Source organism: Centruroides vittatus, unplaced genomic scaffold (assembly GCF_030686945.1).
Source record: "Centruroides vittatus isolate TY-2023 unplaced genomic scaffold, ASM3068694v2 contig_329, whole genome shotgun sequence".
Taxonomy (NCBI): Eukaryota; Metazoa; Arthropoda; class Arachnida; order Scorpiones; family Buthidae; genus Centruroides; species Centruroides vittatus.
The window spans coordinates 1,140,445-1,163,389 of NW_027122113.1; the positions used below are offsets into that span (position 1 = coordinate 1,140,445).

The 22,945-nt window shown below is 26.3% G+C and overlaps 1 protein-coding gene across 1 annotated transcript in view; it reads right to left on the reverse strand.

Annotated features, from left to right (window-relative positions):
- The window catches only part of LOC136973747 (uncharacterized), a 50,826-nt gene extending 33,990 nt beyond the window's left edge, over nucleotides 1–16,836 (reverse strand). The window contains exon 1 of the mRNA XM_067268492.1: nucleotides 16,737–16,836. Within this exon, the coding sequence (XP_067124593.1) occupies nucleotides 16,737–16,743 (7 nt within the window). The 5' untranslated portion in view covers nucleotides 16,744–16,836. The remainder of the gene's footprint in view (nucleotides 1–16,736) is intronic.
- Between the last annotated feature and the right edge of the window lie 6,109 nt (nucleotides 16,837–22,945).

The window sequence follows — 22,945 nt, forward strand, 5'->3', positions numbered from 1 at the left end:
ACAGAAAATTGGAATTAAATGGAAGAGTTTTAACTACTATATGCACAGAATATAAATGTAGGCGATATGAGTTATGAATGTGTTTGTTATACGTGTATATATATATAACACAATTATATATTGTGACGTATAAGGTTAATTGTTTATAAATGATTATATAATCGAGAATTTGCGAGCCGTTTTGTCATTGTTGATTCATTTTCCCAACTTAGCAAAGCTGAATAAGATAACAATAGTGCAACAGACATAGCTTCAGGACGTCAAAATGTAGATGAGATTTTGTTTGACGTTCTAAATAAAAAATAAAATTGAATCTTTAGAAAAGTTCTTAGTTCTTTAGAAAAATTGGTTTAAAGTTTAAGAAACTTTCAACATGATTTGGTTCAAAAGTTAAAAGGAGAAAGGAAGAATGGCTTCTGTTGAATGGAACAATTACTCAAAAGAATGTAATTAAACATTGTGCAATATGTAACCATACATCCAACTTTTAAAAAAATAAGGAAAAAATTCTGAAATCTTGTATGATATAACAAGCATCGTAGCTAAAAATATTGCGTTTAAAAGTTATTTTCAATAAAGACCTTTCATTTCCTAAGTGAGGGCATTGTCGTGTTCACTAACGATTTTAATCATGAAAGTTGTACGAGTGACATTAATATCCCTTGGCAGATTAACAAGTAAAACTTTGATTTAATATCTAAGAGCAAATGTTACAAACAGTAAAGTGATGTGTAATAAAGACTCAGAAGATTTGACACTTCTTATTTTTCAACAAATATTTGCTTCCAGACATCATTAAAGTGGATTCTAAATCGTTTGATGTGTCACTTCACTCGTTATACAAGTATCCAATTAGTTTAATTTTCAACTCTTATTTATTTTATTAGAAGAATGTTCACTAAAATTTCTTTGCCAATAATTAAATAAATAATTAAAATGCTAATTGATAGAAGAGTTCTTTATTTATTTATTTATTCTTTTTATTGAAAAATGTTCCTTTCAAAAATTCTTATAAAAACGTATTCCGTGTTCAATTCAGGTTAGAAAGTTGAAAACGGAAAAGCATTTAGAATAACGTCACGTACCATTTTGGTCGTCACGACATCCAAACAAGTCAAAATGGTTCGTGAAGAGAAAAATCCTTTTTTGTTGACTTTAAAATATCTATCACTTCCTATATATATATGTGTGTGTATTGTTAACTCACACAAGTAATTCAAGAAAAATTGCAAATTAATCTTATGTAATTGTAAAAATTTCAAGAACTTGTTGAAGAATTTATTCGCGTAACAGTTACGATGTCATTTAAGTTACAAGACAAAATAACTTTAAGTATTTTACTTTTTTCTTTTAAACCTTTTCTAACATCAGACAGTATTGAAGTTAATGCTTGTTGCACTTGAATTATCCTTTGCTGTTATGCCACTTTTTAATGGAAGATTTTCTAAAGTAAAAAGCTTTTAAAAGCTTCAGTAATGGATGAGCTGATCTTAAGTAAAATCAGCCTTTACTTACTTCAATTCGTTTTGTCTCAAATGTCTTTTTTTCTGGAACAATTTGGTATACAGTATTTAACTTTTTCTTTATTTTTATGTTTGTTTTTTTCGATTATAAATCTCTTTCTGTTATAACTTAATTAGTTAACTAACTTCGGATTGAACAAAACTCGGCACCATATTTAGATATAATAATCGAACTTTCTGCTTATTAACGAGACTAATTAGTTAACTGAGTTAATTTTTTTCGAAATTAAATGTTAATATTCAATCATTATCATAATTTATTTCTATTTAATTTAATATTCAATCATTATCATAATTTATTCTTAGATTAACTAAATTAGCTCTCTGATTGGTTGCTTTTACTTTTAAAGATTCGAATCTTCGCATCTGATTGGTACAATATAACTTAAATCATTTACGACAATTGCTGCTTAAATTTTAAATTATTTGAATAACGACACCTAATTGGACAGTTTAAATCATTCAATTTCTAAATTATATAACTTAAAAATAAATTTATTGTAAAAGTTATTTATAATTTTACTACTTTTTTTAAAATTTACTTTTAATAATAATATTATTATCATTAAAATTTTCTACGACTTCATAAAATGGTATTTTACTTATTTAAATGTAGTTTAAACAAGTTTTAAGTTAATAAAAATATATACAAATGAAAATTATGTTGTAAACAATTTAATGAAGTTAAGATAATAGCATTTTCTTGATTAATGAAGATGATTGAATTTGACACAGGCTCGAGCTTCCTTCCTACATGATAATAATTCTTTAGTAAAAAGTTGAGAAATAAATAAAAAAGATTTAAATTAATAATAAACAAGTGGAAATAGTCGAGAAAATTAATGAAGTAAGTCAAGTAAATTTGTGATTTACAATTTAATAGTCGGAATTTATATTTATCATAAATTCTTAGACATTAACTTAATTATCCAACGTCAGCAGGACGGTAATAAAACATGAAAAATTGTACAAACAACAGTTTTGATTAGTAATAAAATATTTAAATATAAACTTGAATAACTAAAATACTTTATTGTCCGTTTTATAAAGTATATTAATTCATAATCATTTACATTTTTAAAGTGTAATAAAGTTAAATATTGATCATTATAAATTAAAGAGTCTCAAAAGAAATTACATTATCGATAATTAATTAATAACCGTAGATAATTGTGATATATTATCAGATTAAGCAATTAATGTTATGTGATATTTCAATTAATGGAAATTAATTACCTAATAGAAGCAGATAGTTGGCACTTTGTGTTGTAAGTGGTTTACACGTGCAGTTTATCATTCAATGCTGCAAGTACATTTATCTTTCTGCTGTTTAAAATATGGCTTTGCTACAAATTTTATTTTATTAAGTTAAAAATCTTCCTTTTTTTAATTTAGTAATTATACATATTGTTATTATCTGGTTTTTTAATAGTGAATCTCGAAAGTTTGAAGTCAATTAAGTGAAGATTTTAGAAGAAACTTTAGCAATAGTTTAAAGCCAATTAAACTGTATTTAATTGTAATTTTAAGCTATAATTGTATTTAAATTTGCTTAATGAAATTACGATTACATTTAAATATATTAAATTTAAACTTGCTTCATTTTACACCTAATTACAATTAATTGTATTAAGATTGTATTTAGAATTAACTTATTTTGAGTTTAATTCTAATTGTGGTTATAATTATTTGATTTTATATTCTAATTGTAATTTTTAATTATTATTTGTTTTTAAATTAGCATTCGAATAAAATTTATTATATTTATATTTAACTGACATTCAAATTTTCGTATTTTAATAGCATTTTAGCTGTAATTACATGCACAAGAGCCGATTAAAAGTTAAATGAAACTTAAATAATATTTTTTTAAAACAAGTTTTAAATACAATTATAAATTTGCATTTGATTTAATTCTTAAATTTATGAAATAAAAATTTTAAATAAATTGACAATTCGTTTTGAACAATAACAACTTTAATTATATTTAAATTTATGCTTAAACTTTTGATTTAATTCTATTTAAGTCTACAATTTTTTATTATAATTTTCTTCCGAAGTATTGTACATTTTTTTTAACGTTTTTATTTAACTGCAATTCTTTATGGAGTTATAAAATAATAATTATTAACTATATAATTTTTTTCTGGTGACAAAAGTTTTATTCTACAAGCTATTATCATATTAATGCCTTTATAAATATTAATAATTTTATACAGAAAAAACGAAATTTTTAGAATGATAATGAATGCGATTAAATTCTTACTTATTTATGATAATATTTACAATGTAGTAAGTCGAATGTGTTAATTTGAAACTATTTTTAGAGTGATATATATTATATTGTTGTTTTTTAGATGTGTGTGGTTCAATATTGCTTAGCTTGATGCTCTTTTTTTTTACTTTCTTGTCGCTGTTATTACACATCGTCTTGCAGAAGATTGCTTTCAAGTTTATGACGCTGTTAAAGGTCTGTTTTTAGTGGTGTCCATCTTTCAATTTTTGATGGGGTCGAAATAAAAAAAAAATATACAAGGGAAAAAAAGGTCATCTTTTCAGGTTTTTTACTATCATTTTGGATATTGTAATAAAAATGATCAGTTTATTGTAGCTCGAGTTTAACTCGAAGGTAAGCACGTCTCCTAACAAATTATTTGAAACATTAGCTTTATTATTATGATCCTTTCTATCAGTTAAAATAATTTAAGTTTAAAAATATTTGAATATAATAAAATGGGTGTTTTATATACCTCTATATGTATATTTAATTTTATTTTTAGAATATTTAAATATAAATCTGTGATTATTTCATAAATCATAATAAAGGTTTTAACACCTCTTCGGTTTAATTTGTCATTTTTGACTTCTGCTATCATATATCCAACTTCGCTCTGTTAAACACAGAAGTATTCCAGTAAATTTCGTGTCGTCATATATTCGCGACGTCGTTAATTTTTTGAAATAAGTTTGCTTTTATATGAAAAATCAGAGCATATTTTTTTTCTAATGTTTCTTTGAAAGAAAGTGACATTCTATCTTACATTTTTTAAAAACATTTTGCAAATGATTAACTCGAACAATCAACTTCAACTAGAAACTTTTAACTAAAAACTTTAAAAGTTCGATAAGATTTATTTTAATTACGTTCGTAAAATAATTTAATAGCTTATTTGTTAATAAAAAATAATTCCTGAATTTTAAAGCTGTGTATAAACTGCATATTCATGTAAAAAAAAGGCCTTTAAAGGTGTAGGTTCGATTCTTTTTCTTTGTGGCAAAAGTAAACGTATTTGGTTATAGACGAAAATCGAACCATGATTCTTAATGGCATGGGTTCGGTTCTTTATCAGACTAAATGTATTATTTTTTCGATCTGAGTCTTGTTTTCTTTTTTTTTTTTCATTGGCTATGTAATTCATACACGAAGATAAGATACATACTTTAGGCACTTTTTATAATTAATTATAACTTAATTTAATGGTTCGATAACTTTATCTTAATTAACTATAACTTATTCGATCTTAATAATCTTTAGATCTTAATCTTTAGTTTATAAATTTCAAATAATTTTCAATAAATTTCTTGTAAAATTACATTTTAAACTTTAACATAATCATTTTAGTTGCGAAATTTATTAAACAAAACTATTAACCTAATTAAAAAATTAATTATTTCAAAAATTAACTAAATTACAATTAATCGCTTGTGAAAGTTAAAATTATATTAAACATTTTTAACAAGTTCAAAAGGCTTTTAATTTTAATAAAATGTCGAAACTTTTCAGCAATTAATTGAGGAGTAAACAGCGAGAAAAGTTATTTAAAGACGGTGTTTTAAATTTTAATACAATTTTAAATTTTTAAAGAAAATTATAAAACTTTTCTGCATTTATCTTAACGAAAGTAAAACTTTTTTTTAAAAAAAATGTGTTTTCTGATGATCCCTATACAGTTTTAATGTGATGTTTTCACAGAATTTAAAACAATTTTTAAGAAATTCTACAAACTTTTTACACTTCGAAACTGTTTTAGAAACGTATTTAAAATTCATTTTTGTGAAAAAATATAATGTACTTTAAAACAAAGAAAAATCCCTGCCTGGGGTGATTCTGTAACAAACGGGAATCCATTTAAAGCGCGAAAAGATGATGACTGCATCCAAAAGTATTTGTTTTATAGCACGGTGTAGAAGCATCAAGCCAATATCCAACCGAGGATGTAGTAAATAATGAATCGTTCTAATCTCATCTCACCTAAAGGCTAAATCGATTTCTTCCGAAATGTTTGCATGGTGTGAATAAAAGAAGCGCAAAGATCCCCTACATAAAATAGACTCGATCTAATCATGCTTAAATATTAATAAACTTGGCAGGAACATCTTAACTTGAAGCATGTCACTAACATCTGGTTAAAGGATAATTATTGAAATTTTTGTATCAACTCCTCTAAAAATTACTCTTTTATCAATTCATAATATAAGTAGTAAAGAAAGTTAAGAATTTTTTTAAAAGAATATAACTTTAAAAAAATCAGTTTAAAATATTTTTTTAAAAAGAAGTTTATAAAGAAATCCTTGTATGTAGTTCATCGATGTAAGTCTTATCCGCTTGTCTGTTCGCTTCCATCCATCATAAAGAAGAGAAAAGCAGCCAAGGTTAGAAGTCATGACAAGACCCTTGTATCCATCCTTTATGAATAATTCATGTTTTAACAGAAGTCAGTTTTGGTTAGAGAAGACTACAGCAATTTTAATTAGATATTGTTCACAATATGTACTGTACTACTATTTTACCAATAAATATGTTAAGTATGGCTTTGAAGTAATGAGGATTGATGTTTGGAGTATTACTTTTGTCTTGTTAAGACATTAAGATCAGAAAGATATTTGATATATTTTTTCAGAATTGTTACATCCCGAAGAAACGTGAAGATCATCCACTTACATAAGAAAGAATTGAAGAAAATTCGAACATATTCAAGGATGTAACATAAGTTGGATATTAGACGAAATTGAGTTTTGATCAGTTAATTTATCAAACAATAGAAAATGATCTTGTTTCAGGTGGAGATGTTAAAGATATTGAACGCTTTACTTGTCAGCATCGTCAGCAAAATTGTCTTAAATGAAAGTGAAGCATGATTTTAGCTGACATGGACGATGACAATTCTCATGTAGCCTTTACTTAAAACCAATTTTCTTTATTAAGCATCTGTTATCAAAAGCCACTTTCTATTCGACATCAATACATAAAATTTTGTCAAAGTTATCATAAGTTGAAATAATCTTTTATTATATAACGATAATTATCATTATTTTTTTTAAAGATTTGATTGAATAATTATTTTAATAATTATCGATATCGCTAATGCTTGGATCAATAAGCAACAGTTCGAGTGAGAGAAATTAACTTTCCCCTCTTTCTTTCTTTAAAATATGAAAATGTAAAATTTTTATGCCATAAAAATAAGAAACGATATTCAGAAACTCAGCTTGATGATCAAAAAAACTAAGATAAAATAAAAAAAAATTGCAACTCTATCAAGATCAACACTTAAGTCACCTCAACCTGATTTATGAAGAGTCCCAGTTGCTTGATAACCAAATAACCAAACCTCGACAACTCTCTACGTTGTTATTTTTTCAAGAAATTTTAAATTATATCTTAAAATTGTTCGATTCTTATAAACTTTACTGAAGTCTAAACTTTTTTACATAGCATTATATTAATAAAGAATTAAAAGAAGAATGATGGAGCATGACTTGTAGAAAAGCAAAGAGCCAAAACTTGTCACAAGCAGGTCCTAGGTCATCGACCTAGGAAAACGGGTGGGGATATTACAATTCATCTGAAGGATAATATCATACACATAGCACGTGCGGAAAGAAGACAACTAAAGAAATTTTTTCGGAGATATTCTTCTAAAAAAATAACAAATAAATTCGACACAACTTAATTCTTTGTAGACAGATCGCAATATATTTTTGTTACTTAAGTTGCAAGATGGATTAATCAGTTTAGAACTTTCAATATGTTTATAAAAATCTTAAAAATAATAATATAAATACAGTTTGTTGTATATAATTACTGAGATATATAATGTTAAATATGCAAAATTAGAGAAATTATGCAGAATTATTATACAATAATCTTCATAATTTCATTCATAATATCTTGATTAAATTAAAAAAATTTTGTATGTATTTAAATGAAATTAGGAAGATTTTTATATATTTCGATGAAATTATGAAGATTCTTGTATATAATAAATCGAATATTATGCGGTTTTAACAGAGTAACGAATGTTACCAACATTGGTAAGATAAATGATAAGAAACACTCCCTTTTGCATTGATTGACGCCGTAGGATGTCATTTTGCAAGTGAAAACATTGCTTTCCTTTATCGATCAATATCAAGAATTGTGAAGTTCATTTGTAGCAAAGCATTAAACGATACAGGGCATGTCATGCATAACAATGTCTTGATCTGTCATGCAATTTGAAAGGCTCTTTTCCTGTACTTTTTGTAATTATCCGACTTGTTTTACAGTAAAAGACTATTATTTAAAGCTATAATTATACTAAATTAAAATTGTTTAAAGTAAATAAAGCTATATGTTAAGTAGAATTTTTTTTTTTTTTTAAATTAAGCTATAGATGCTTTAGATAAAAGGGGGAAACTGATAGTTGGTGTCATCTGTCATTTTCGACTGCTGTCCTCTAGGTTGTTTGTTCAGAAAACAAAAGTAGAACCATACAAAAAAACATAAAAAAAAAGAAAGTTACTTTCAACCAATTGCCAAGTAAAGAAATAAAAACAGCCCAGAGGAGTGTGCTAGACGTAATGGGAACGTCCCCGAACTTGTCTTACAACATCTTATAGAAAAAAATAAGAAAAAAGATGTATTGGCTACCCCAAGTGGATGTTGTTCGTGATTCGATACGAGAAAATAATCTCTAAGGTATCTCTTTTCCCACATTGCACTAGATCTAGCATTGAAAGACTTTGTTAAAATGCATAATTTTCAGAAATTTTGTTAACAAGATCATAGATTTGTTGTTATAATAGCCATTTTGGTCGAAGCATTGGAATAAATGTAAACTGTGGAAACTATAAAATCAACGGTAATGGTATACAAGAGACCTTTATCCTCTAACTAACCAGAGAAATTATCATCCTAGAAAGAGCCATCGTCTCGGAGTCATAGATTATCGAAGGACACATTATCTGAGAATTAATGGACTATTATACAGAAAACGAGTCTTATTATCCACGGAATATACATTACTTTAAGAGAAAAATCTATTATTTATTAATTCAATTCGATATACAAAGTCGTTACTAAATTTATGGCTCCATTTTTTACGCGATTGAAGATTATATACTTATCTTTTCCAACGATTGATTCTATCTTAATTTCTAAGCAAATAATCAATAAAACAAATTAATCTGAAATTTTTGCTAGTAAATTATACTTTTAATGTATGAAATTTCTGTTGCGATAAAGGATTTTTTATTTTCTTTATGCTAATTTATGCTAATTATATGTATCATTTTCACATAAATTATTCATATGTTTGTTATCATATTATGGATATCAAGCTAGGATTATAAAAATGCTGTAATTATGGCTACAGTATATGTATAATATAATATATATAACTAGTGACATATGTAATTTGCAAAGCATTAATTCCATATAATTATACGGTATAAATATTACCATAAATGATGCAAATAACTCTAAAAACATGGTTTTTAAGTATAATATGAGAAAATAACATTGCGTATGATATATTTAAATATACCAATCATTTATATGAAAAGTACACTAAACAATATAAAAATTAATTATTTGTAATAAAAATTAGCATAAATAATGCAAAAAATACCTTTAATATTTTTAAGAGTTATTTTTATTATTTATTATGATTTTTGTGCTAATTATAGGCTTTAATTTTCCATGTTACATTTATATATGTAAATTATTGCCATAGATCATATGCGGGTTATCACGTCATATGTTTACCATAACATTTTTAATAAATAAATTTATATTATCTCTAGTTTTGTACTGGAATTACACCAATTTTTTAATGTTAATATATTCAATCATATTTTATGTAACAACACTAGACTGTAACTTTGTTTAATGTCACAATAAAATATCTTTAATTTGCATTACTCGTGATAATTATGGCATTCATTATTATATACAAGTTAAATTTTGATGATGATTATACGAGCGAGTAATTAACATAAAGTAAAACGGACCAATGAAATGTTTACCTTATTTCGATTTATTTATTCAAATTGACCAGTAAAAAAAGAAAACTTTTATCTAAAAACAAAAACAGAAAAGAGAATTCGTTTTTACAAACGGATGAATAAAAAATTAATAAAAAAGAATGCAACAGTTTCCTTAAACACGCTCTTATTGAAAAGAAATGTGAAATGATAATTCTCCAACATCTAACGTTGTTCAAGTTAAAAATTTAGAAAGCTCCAACTGACTATAAATTGAAATTTTGCAGCAGAATACCGCTTTGAAATCTTCAAAGAACCGGATGTTTCCGCTTCTGATATAGGGTCAACAAATGTGGCCTTACTCGAATGTATCTTACTGCGATTTGAATAAAGTTTTTTAAAGTGGGAAGTAGCAAAGAATATACTTTACCACGCTGTACGTGGAACATACTATACAATAAAATAATTTATACTTAACAGTATAAAGATTTTTTCTTTTTTTCTTACGTTTAAAATGCACATATTTTACAAATACATGAATTTATAGACCCTATATAACATTTACTCGTCTTCCATTTATATTCCCCATCTGGATATTTTTGTATTACTTATGTAACCCGCTTGATCTTGTGGTATGTAAATACTTTATATAAAAGAAAGGCCATATTTTTTCCTAAATGTAGGCATGTATAGAGTGTATACAAATATAGAGTAAATTTTATATTTAAATGTGAAAGAAAGAGGATTGACGTTTATCATTCAAAAGCTGTTCATACAGGTATAAAGACAATCACGTTATCTTTACGTCCGGTTTGTGTGGAAGTTTCAGGAAAAGGGAGAGAAAAGTCAATAGGAAGCTTGTTACATTCACCTCCCATACATACTGTAGCCAATATTGATCATTGGTAATACAGGTAAAGTTCAATTAGTCTTAATTATCTCTTAGTCTCTACACGTACGAATGTGTTCAAACAGATCGATGTGAAGAAAATTTATTTTTCATGTTTGAACTTCATAAATTATACCTAAACGAAAATAGCAGTTAATAAAGAAGATAGATCATCCTTCTGAGCTAATTTAGATGTTAATTTTTAAAAGACGTGATTGATATCCCACATAAATTTATATAATTAAGCAATTTATAAAAGTTGATTGGACGATTTTGTTACACGTCACTGTGACATAACAATGTAAACGGCGATTTCGTAACAATGAAAAATTTGAAAAATCCGTTTAAATGTTTTTCATTTAATTTTTGGCATTAAAATTTAAAATTTACATTTATTTATTCCTTTGTTTGAAACTCTTACACAATTTTTTTTTAAATTAAAAAATATGCGTTTAAATTATTAAAATTGAAATTTTTGAATAAAAATCTTATAAATTTAAGTTGAAAAAAGTGGTAAATTTCCCAAAGGCTAACTCAATACTTGTATTATAGCTGTTAGAAGATTTTAAAAAAAGAAAAAATTAATAATATTTTATATATTTGCGAAACAGAGAACTTAAGTCACATGAGAAATAAGTCAAGAAATGTATTTAATCAATGAAAGAAGATTGTCGATCTGGTTGTTTACGAAAACCTTGTTCTAAAATTTCTAAATTAAAAGAAAATGTAAAGAGGAGAAAAAAACTAGCATTTAATTTTTATTAAAAATTGAATATAAAATTAGATATATGCATTATAAATGTATTTATTTTTATTCATGCTGCAACAATTGCTTAATATAAATAAAATTGCATTTATTATTCATGAAAATACTCTTTAAAACATGTAAAAAAATAATAATAACAAAAATGCTTTATTTAACATTTAACTCAAATAATAATTTAAAAGTTTCTTTATAAAACATTTCACGATAAATAATTTCTAAATATTTATTTCTTTTTTACTATTTTATATAAATATACATAAGTTTTGATTAAATTTACATCAAATTCATTTATGATTTATGCGTATATTCTAAAAAATATTATTATATTTTTGAATTTTATTTAAAATATTAAAAAAAATAACAGACTTAAGAGACAATATCCTCACTTGAAATCCTAGTAAATCTTATACAAAATGTGACGAAATAAGTTCTTATGTCCATAGAAAATGCTATCAAACAATAAAAGGTCTAATACTTTTTTAAAGCGAAAAAAATACTCTTTCATTCGAAAAACATTTCTTAAAGAAAAAAATATAGTAAGAAAAGTTGCCATAGTAACATTAATAATGAAATTTAAAAAACTTTTATGAAATTTTAACAATGAAAGAAGAAATTTTTTTTTAGAAAAACCAATTTTATATACACACACATATATATATATAATTTTTCCCCTTTGTCAAAATATACAAAATATTTCTCATAAAAATATTTGAAGGAATGTTAACAAACAATCAAGAATCCATTTCATACTAAAATTCAGAAAATTCGGTTATTTTATCAACAAAAAAAAAGGAGAGTTAAATAAAGAAAAAAACGAAATTAGTTAAAATAAATCTTGGTGTTAAATTTTAATAAGTAGGAAAGAATTCGATAATGTTTTAACCTCTAAGAAAATAATTATTCTTTATTTCTATTAAAGGAACAATTAATGCAGGAATTTTAATTAATAAAAACAATTTTTGTAAAACATTTTTAGCGTCAGATGTCGCATCGATTTCGTTTTAAATTCGAAAGCTTAAATAATCGTCTTTGATTGGTTTAAAAAAGCTGCCAAAGCTCAGTTATTGGCTACTTTTAAATTGAAAATTTTTTAAATTTTAAATAAATCTATTTTATTGGTTAAATCATTAATTTAATTTAAATTGAACTATTTTTGAAAGATTTAAGTGGAAAAGGTTGGTTAATTAATTTTAGATGGATCTTCTTCGTCGAAACATTACATTTTATAGAAATATTTAACTTTTATTAACGTTTATTCTCCATCTGATAAGACTCAATCAAACAATTTCGCCAAAATTGGAACAACAAGAAGCGAAATTACTCTGGAGGGGTGTGACGTCATTCAACTCACGATCATTCCGCGTGGTAGATGGAAAACAGTCCCCGGATGATCGTTATATCAAACGTATGTTTGTCCTCCGGGACGAGCTTCCTTTCTGTCAACAATGTCCTATGGCCTTAGTGAGGAAATCTATCGCAAGGTGGCGCCACTGAGTGATTTGTGGCACAAACCCTTTCGCAATTATAACTTTTTCATTGTTGCCAGCAGTAATATCTTTCGATTCACTAAGGGTTGATAATTTATTTTATAATTAATGGTTTACGTATTATTAATGAAAATTTTATTATGGCTCTGATTTATTCCATTGTGTTGCTTGTTATTTAAATATTCTTTAACGAATTTTTCGAAACTTGAAATAAAAAAAAAACTAACTTTATCATAATTGCGTTAAACTTAGAATATAAATGAATCTAGTCTTTTCTGCAGGGTTCAGTTATACAGCTCTACTCTTTATCCTTAATAAAAATGAAAAACGGAGACGGGGATCATTGGTTATCACGTGTGACTGAGCACCGTTCTGCCGAAATTAGGCAGGCTTATTAAAGTTTCGTCCAAAGTGTCTTAAGTCCTTTCCAAGCCACTGCTCAGATTACGTCATTTAACGGATCTTAAACACTCTAAACGCTAAAGGTTGTCCTAATAGAGTCTTCCCTCTTAACCTTAACTTTTCTCATTCCTTCCTCGATTACATACGAAAAAACGGGAAGAAGTTGTATAGCATGTTTTGTCGAGATTTTCTGAAATTATGTTCATTGAATAAGATGAAATTTAGCATATGTAAAGCATTAAAAATAAATTTAATTAAGTCAGGATGAAGTGCTGCAAGATGCGAGAATCTTAATTTTCTTTATTTTAAATATATATTTTTTAAAGATTTTTTTTGTTTTTTCAAGCGGAACCACAGTAATAAGCTTCCTTACAAAACACTGAGTAATGCTGCTATGGTATTAAAATCCGAGTGTCTTGGAAAATTTAATCAGTTTGATCTGTAATTTGGAAGGTATCCATTTTGTCGATCGAATACATCTGTTTATACGTAATCTCCTTTCTACATCAGCAAGAGAATCAGTGTTAATCCTGCAATGTGTCCGATATAAGCTAACCTTCGATAGTCGATGCTACTAAAGTTCTCGACACGATTCCCTGTTGCAAAGATAATTCTAATCAATATAACATCAGTATAAATATGCAAAATAGATAATACTTTAACATTTTATTAGCCTTCAACTTTATTAGTATTCTTTCACGGGTTAACATTAAATTTTTTATTGCTTTTTAATAGTGTTCTGTACTGTTTTGATATTATACATTTAAGTATTTCCTTAAAGATTTAATGATGCAATACATAAAAACTTAATAATATTTTATTTAGTATTATTACACGATTATTTTTATAACGCATATATATATATATATAGTCCTATATCTGTTTATTATATTAAAATATGATTGTCAATACATTTAAATTCACTTTAATTGTATTTTAGGCAACATTTTCGCATTAATATATATATATTTTTTCCTTCTTTAATTTTACTACAGCATTTTAGTGCCGAATAATATTTCTTTTATTACAGAAATTTACTGAAAAAATTCCGTTTAAAGTAATCGCTTTCTTTACTTTTTTTTATTACTCCAATGGCCATTTTTGTGTTGTTTATACCGGTTTTTATTATTAATAATCAAGTTTAAGACATTTTTAAAATGAACAATAAACACACACTTCTTACAACTAGCAATTTTCTTCTTTAATAAGTTTTCTTGTTCTAATCATTTTTTTAATGTTAAATCTTAATAATTTGCCAGAAGAATTTTTTCTCTTACTTTCCTGTAATGAAAGTAATTTTATTCTTCAATCTGATTTTGATCTATAAAGGGCTCAATTTCTTGCTAATTGACTACTTATGTAATTTATCCAAACGTGAACATCAAATCAAAGTGATTGAATACTGATAATGATTCAATGTGATACAAACATATAAATTATTCAACAGCCTACTGAACTTGTTTCCTTACTTATTTATCTGTGCATTGCTCCTATGTTTACTGAATATGCACGATGCTTAAAAGGTCTATCAAATCATTAAATATAAAACAATAGTCCCTATTATATAATTAATTATTTTATACATTTAAGATCTGGTAGAATATCAATCCATGTCTCAATACATCGACATTAAACGCTTACAGAATAAATGCAATTATATAATATATATAAAAATGTATAAGAAAAATCTAATAAACAGTACTTATAAATTATTTAAGAAAATAAATGATTAAATTATCAGTTTTGAGAATGATACCAAAAAAAATTTAAGTATTTTTTTTAACGTCTCGCTAATTGCTGCTTCATTAGAGTTAATTTGTTATTGATATCGAATACCAAATTATGAATTAATTAATAATAATTAAAGTTTAATTTAAATTAAGACGTAACAGTTTGATTTTGAAAGAAGGGAAAAAAGTTACTTTGAAAATAAAAACAGAATTTTACAATTAATTACGATAAAAATTCTATGTTGCTTTATTTAAAAATAATTCAATTTTAATATATATTTAAATTATTATATTTACATTGTTAAAAGTTTAAAATTAAAAATATTAATTAAAACTTTTATTTTATTTTGACTTTCTCTCGAAAGATTCGCTAGTTAATTTAAGTAAAATGTCAAAGAAAATATTTAGAACAGGCTAAATGAATTAAAAATTTTAAAATGTACATCTTTAATAATAAAATTTTATAAATTTCAAAAAATAAAAATTTATATAAAACTATAATAATAAAGAAGTAATTTTTAAATAATTTAATTAATAAATATAAGTAATTAGCTTTAAGAAACGAGTATGTAAAGTAAAGAATACGTCTGAAAAATAAAATAAAATATGAAAATTTTTAAGTAAAAATAATAATATTTTTAAGTTCTTGAATTTCTGTGTTATTTAATATGAACATTTTAAATATAAATAAACTTACTAAAAAGAAACAGTAAAGATGTAAACAAATAAATATTTAAAAAAGAAAAAAAAACAAAAAAAAAACAACTAAAATTTTCATTATTTATATTCAATAGTTAATTTGATTAATTTATAGTTTAAAAACTCGGTATTTAATTTAGTTATTTAAGTGTTTAACTTTTTAGATTTGAATATTTTAATTCCATTTATAAATTTTCTACCAAAAAATTTAATCTGTTGCGCGGCTTATACAACGATTTCGATTGAGACACTACGTGTTAATTAAATTAATTATAGAAAATTGAATTAATTCGAATCAATTAATTATTAATTCGAATTTCAGACTAAATATAATTCATTTTTCTTATTTAAAAATGAAAATAAAAGACATAAAAATTATTGAACCGCTTCGTATCGTTGCACTTAATGTTATTTGGTGCTAATGGTTCGCTTTTATTTGTTTAGTGATAATTTAGATCGTTAAGTTCTTGTTTTTCTATCGAACAAAAGATGAACGAGTTTTATTTTTATTAATTTCTTTTACTTTAATTTTTTTTATATTTTTTATCTTGTCCTTGGACCGGCTGGAGCGGTGTCTCGAAAGATATACTAAATATCTCCGGTTGTCGAACTGCAGTATTAAGTGGATTGACATCTTTTAAAATGTTCTTTTTTTTTTTTAATTAATTTAATAATTAGAAAAGACGATATTTTCAAGTTTTGTGAATTATTAAATACTTGAATTTATTTAAATATATTTTTAAAATATTTTTAAAAATCTAACGTTTTGTGTTATTAATGTTTTAAAGTAAGTAAACAGAAAGTTGAGTGCATTTATATCATTTAAAAAAGCTAATTATTGCAAAACCGAATTGAGCATAGGAGAAGGTACTTATAAAGTTTTTAACACGCGTTTCACTAGTGTTAATTATTTTAAAGTGCATAATTTAGGAAAAGCTTAAGTTTAGAAAAATTTTATTAAGTAATTAAAATTTCGATTATATTTTATCTCACCTTTCATATTTAAATTGCCAGGTTGTTTATAATAACCGTCGAGAAGCTGCTACTAACCGCTCTCGCCCAACGACTAAAGCTATTTGACAGGATGCGACTCAAGACCATTGATTACCTAACCGGCTAACCACGTGGTCGTGACGTCATTTATGTAGTTCGCCTATTATTCACCAGGTGGTACATAAAATCGCGCATTTATGACGTCGATGGTGAGTCTATAAAAAAATACTTCAAATGAAAAAAAATAAAATAAAATAATAAAAAAAATTTTTCTCCTTTTAAATTTTCAAAATTAAAAGTAAATTTAATAAAATAGTTTTATTTAAAGGAATAAAATAATTCGGATTTGTAAATGGCTATCAATATCTTTAATGAAGTTCTGATGTCTTAATGGAGTTTCTAAATACCATTAACAAGAGTTAATTGACTTTAATTAACTTGGGAACAAAGGTAAATTTTGTTGCGGAATTAAGGACTTTTTATAGAACGTTAATGATCACGTTTACTACAAAAATTTTGTTTTATTTTTAAACCGCATCATGAATTATCTTTAAAAAAAAGCACAAGAATCATTTTTGAAACTCTGAAAAAGTGGATCCATGCTTATAAGAAAAAGAGTCATTTTTGTTACAATACTCAAAAATCCTTCTTCGTAACTCCTCCCATCTAAAAAATCTATAGTTATACTTGATTCTTTCAAGTCTAAATGGTTAAATCAAAAAGAAGAAGAAGATAAAAACTAAATCATCTAACATGTTATTTAACTATCGATATTCAAAAACGAATTAAAAAATTACCCGGATTTCTTCGTCCATTGTTCTAGGGCAAGAGGGTAGAAAGGTCATCATCTTCAAGACTAGTCTTGGCGAAGAGATCTTTATCTATTCACGTTTCTTAAATGAAAAGACATATTTTAATCCTGTTAATAGGTTCTTCACCCTTTGGGTATCTCGTTAAATTTATAAATAATCCAATTGCTATTCGATCGTGTTTGTATGTACGAACCTAAAATCGAGCCGAGATTTTAAGTTAAATGTTTGGATATGGTCCAAGATTTGCTGTTAATGAGAACATTTCTGTGGTTTTTAAATTGAATTTTTCCCCCCTAAATAACCAAGGGCAAAACTCTTGATCTCGGTGGTCAATGAGATTTTGAAAGATATTTAGAGATGTTTGGTTTCTTTTTATGTTTAACGTGATTAGAAAGATTCTGAAGAGAAAAGAAAGTATAAGACCAGGTGCAAGGATGTAAGAGAACTAAGCTGATGACCTACAAATTTCATTTTTTTTTATTTATTTATTTATTAGTTGTTTCTTCCAGCTGGGTGTTTTGATAATACATCAATAAAGGTTTGTGTTTTTCGCTTCGATGCTCTTTTCTTCGACTCATTTATGATATTAATTTTATAGAAAATAATCCTTTTATCAGTTACATTACAATTTATTTCGTTGGATTTCATATTATTTCTGTAATTATATATATTTCGTACACAAATGAAATATTTTATGCATTAGTTAAATTAATTTCTGTTACGTAAACACTATTATATTGTATACATGAATATATTATGGAATAAAAATGTAAAATATACAATTTAGACAAAAATAAACTTGTAAATAATTTATTTACAAATTCACAAATGTTTAAAGATTTAATTTAATTTATTCATTTGTAATTAAATTTGACTGTTTGTAAAATCATATAAATTCAATTAATTTAAAATTTAATATAAAGCACTTATTAGTAAATTATATTAATTATAATAATATTTTAAAACGTTAAATTGATAAATAACGCTTTGAAATTCAAAATTATATTTGCTATTCTCGCGCCATCTGCTGTATAGAAACGCAAATAATAATACAATTATGAAATTTTGATGAAATATTTAAAAAAAAATAAATTTATTTCAAAATATCATTTAAAATAAATTAATTTATTCATGTTTGAAGTTTTATATTATTTTTTTGCATACGTTTACTGATGAATAATACGAAATGAAATTTTTCTAATTAAGATATTCACAAAGCAATTCATTATCTGTTTTGATATTAAAAATTTTAAACATAAATCACGAACAATTTTAACGATTTTTTTGCATATAATCGAGACTTACATATGATATTCTCTTCATATTTATGATGTTTATTCCTACCAACATGTCTTCCAGTTAAGTTTTTCTTATATAAATACAACTGGGAACGTTTCGTACAAAATTAATTAGCTTAATGTCATTTGTTTGATGGAATTACTCAGAAATCAATGAGGTAAATGGTAATTTGTAGCAGTTGAAAAAAAAAATGAAGAGGCCGTCTATCACTTTTAACTCAAGTACAAGAAGAACATAACGATATTTAGAAGTATTATTTGATTAGGTTATGAAACATTTTCTGTACTCTATTCGTATTTAATTAGATTTTTCTGTGACAAAATGCAATGAACGTTATTTTAAAAAATTTAAATGTTTGAGTTAAATGGGATTTGAAATTATTGAAATTTGAAATAGTTTTCTTATTACTTTCCAGGCTGTTGTATAGAACAGGCAATCGGTGAAAAAATAACCCCCCCAAAAAATTTTTACATTTTCTGAGTCCTGAGTCCAAAAATTGAGTCCTGAGTTTTGGACTCAGGACTTTGAAACGTCGAGAAATGCAAGAAAAAATATTTAAAAAAACAAAAGAAAACGTTTTTTATGTATTGATGTTAGTGTGTGTTTGTGTGTGTGTGGGGGGGCACGATTTTGTTCACCCTCTTTGAAGGTCTCCTGTGCGGTTTGTCGACAATTTTTAAAATTTTGCAGTGAAGTTTATGTATTAGGAGAATTGACGCTATTAAAGTTTGGTGGCTAAAGATCAATGGTGTGGAGAGAAAGAGGGGGGTTCAGATTTGTATCTGAAGTGAGGTCGTACTTAATGAAGATTTTACTCGTTATTAGCATTTACAATCGTTTTTTTTAAAATAAAACTCATCTTATCCTCAAAATTAAGATTTTTTGCCATTTTATAATAATTAATAATATAAGTTAAAAAAAATAAAATTTCATAAGAGATGGGGCTACACACAATTTTAACTTTTTTGCCGGAAAAGTTACGTAACTCGACTTTTCTATCAATTTTACGCATAAATTTAATTAAATAAAAAAAATTAAAATAATAATAAATTGATAAATGCTTAAAATTATCACTTAAATACATTGTATATTACGAGAAAAAAGTTATACACAAGATTATATATTTAAATAATTTAAAAATGAAGTTGTTTATATTGCTGTAACGTAGGCAGTTATAACATTAAAATGTAAATTAAGTTGGCAACATTCTATTATAGTTAATTTTAAATTTTAATGAAGTATTTAAACGTTTGATTGGATAAATAAACTAAACGGCATATTTGATTTATTTTCTTAACAAATCAAATGTATTTTTGGTATGTTTATCTGCTTGCATATTTTATAAACTGTTGTCAAGAATTGTTATATATGATATATATATTCTGTATTAAATTCCTTTTATGTTGCAATTAGGGGGCTTTGCGCCCGTCCTGCTTGTTCAAAAATTCCGTGAAGACTTATCGATTTCTTATGCTACCGTTTCTATTTTTTTTCTACGACGATTTTAAACTAAATACAGTATTCTACAAAATTATGTAGAGTAGATTTAGGAATGAGTATGTGTTAATAAAACAACGAATTATTTTAAATTAATGGCCTTGATTACACGGGCGTCCGATGCAACTTTTCCAAGAGGACAAAAGGGATTACCTCTATCATAATTATTGCTTAAATCAGGCTAATCGGGCTTATATCAGGTAATTTACCGTATTAAGTGAAGCAGAGAACAGAATTTTCCTTACATTTCTTAAAGAATTAATTATAAAGTTTCAATGTACAAAAGGCCTGATCTAGTGGGGCAAATGATCTGTTTGGCCCACCAGCGGACGTCCGTGGTTGATTGCCTATATACGAGATGGATATTTAAGAAAAAATTTATAAAGCAAAGAATTTAAATTTAAAAGTTACTTTAAAAAATTAAGGAACTAAATTTTAAAAGGTAAACTAGAACCGTACAGTAATGAAACCAAATGATCCGCCATTATTATCATCCGGAATAGGAATCCTTTTCGTCTCAAACAACTATAAATACGAAATTAACTAGGAAAGTATTTAATAGATATATAACTACTATCAAAGTATATGCAGATTATGACAAATTTATAAATACAAATGTGCTATAGGGCCTAAATACTTGAAATTGTCGATTAAATTTTCGAAGAGAGAGGCACACAGTATAATGGCGTCACTTCCGGTTTACTGGAGTTAGACCTGTATGATTGGCAAAATATAAATCACTTGCCATAAATAAAACTTTGATTCTGATTGTCTGTCACATTTTTAATGCTTATTCCTTTACATAAAATACAGTAAAAATTTATCCGTCAGGGTTAGAACCGAGGCCGTGGCGGCAGGGTCGGATTATCGAATAGGCAAAGTAGGCAAATGTCTAGGGCCCGTAATTCGGAGGGGCCCGGCTTCAGTAGCCATTACCTAAAAAAAAAAAAGATCAACAGCCATCCGTGCGTCAGAAGTAATCTCCGCCACGAGATCTCTCGCACCATCTAGAAATATTCCTAGGGCCGCCTCTCATAGTAATACTAATGTATGGTTATGATTCATTTTCTAAATTTAAACTTATACGTCGCGACATCGCATATTCGATGTAGCGTTCAAGTTGCTCGAGTGCGAAGTTATTACAATTCAATAGTGTTTTATAAAACAGTTAAAAAGGGTGACACTACGGTGTGACTTGGGGTGACACCACGATATCCGCACCGGGTGTCACCCATGCTAGCTACGCTAATGTCACATTATATAAGATTTGTTTAGAAGCAACTTATTTAAATGGGGCCCCAATTTAAATTTTGTCTAGGGCCCGCTAGAGGCTTAATCCGGCGCTGCGTGGCGGATACATTTATGGTATAATTATCCTTACCAGAACATTTACATTTACATTTACCAAAGGATTAGAAGGCCTCCACCAATAGGTATAGCCTTGGAAAGAGAAATATGAAGAGTTATAAAAGTTAGAAGAATGAAGAAAAGAAAATAATGACAGGAAAGTGTGAAATATGAGACTACAGTGTGCCACCCGAGAGCCAATTGTATAACATCAATGAATACAAAGTACAAACATATAGTTGTGTACAGAATGACTGCCTCTACAACTTCAGGCATTAGGAGCCCCATAACGGCTAACTTGCCTTGGTGCTCAACACACAAAGCGCGTATGAACAGTCCCTTTGGGGGAAAACAGACAAAGCCCTCCATGGCTTAGGAGGTAACATAATAAAATAAAACAAACAAATTAATACAGTTGCATGTGTACAAAAGACAAGGCCTCCATGGCTTAGGAGGTAACATAATAAAATAAAACAAAAATTTCTACCAGAACAGAAAAATGAATAGAAAATCCTATACATACAGTACTGTACAATCAATGAACTGTTCAGTTATTAACTGTTCAGTGCAGTGTTCGATTGTGGTGCAATTTGATATGGACACCATTTTGTAAACAGCGTAATGGACGCAAACGACATCTAGCATTGGTACAGAGTTGCATTACGATAGTTTTTAACTATTAGTCTCAATCTTGTATGCTACGTTATTTCTTTTTTTCTTACAGCGCTGCTAACCTTATTTATTGAATCTGCCTTTTAGCATACAGTATAGGAATAGACGCTTATATAGAGTAAGTCAGTATAGTACGATGTGTACCGTACTTCATTATAGCAATAACAAGAAAAAAAAACAACAAGTAATATAAAAAAAATTTTTTTAAAGTCAATTCCTACTTTGGTCAACAAAGAAAAATTTTATTTTAGTTACTTTTTATTGAATAATTACAATTAACATAAATATGTATATACATATGACAGAATCACAATATTAAGTGGCAAAATAGAAAGAGAAATCGGAATTGAACCCAAAGCATAAAATTTCTTCAATTTTATTTTTTGAGAAAAATCCTTCATTCTAACCACTAAGCCACAGCTGCTAACTCACTCTCGAAAATCATTTGGATAAAACGTCTACTTAAAGCAAAAATTTTCAAAAATTTATTGATTTTTCGCAAGAATTGAACTCTCATTCTTCACCTTCACGTGAAAAATACTGAAATCCTTGCATTTTACCGATTGAGCTACTGCCTGTTGA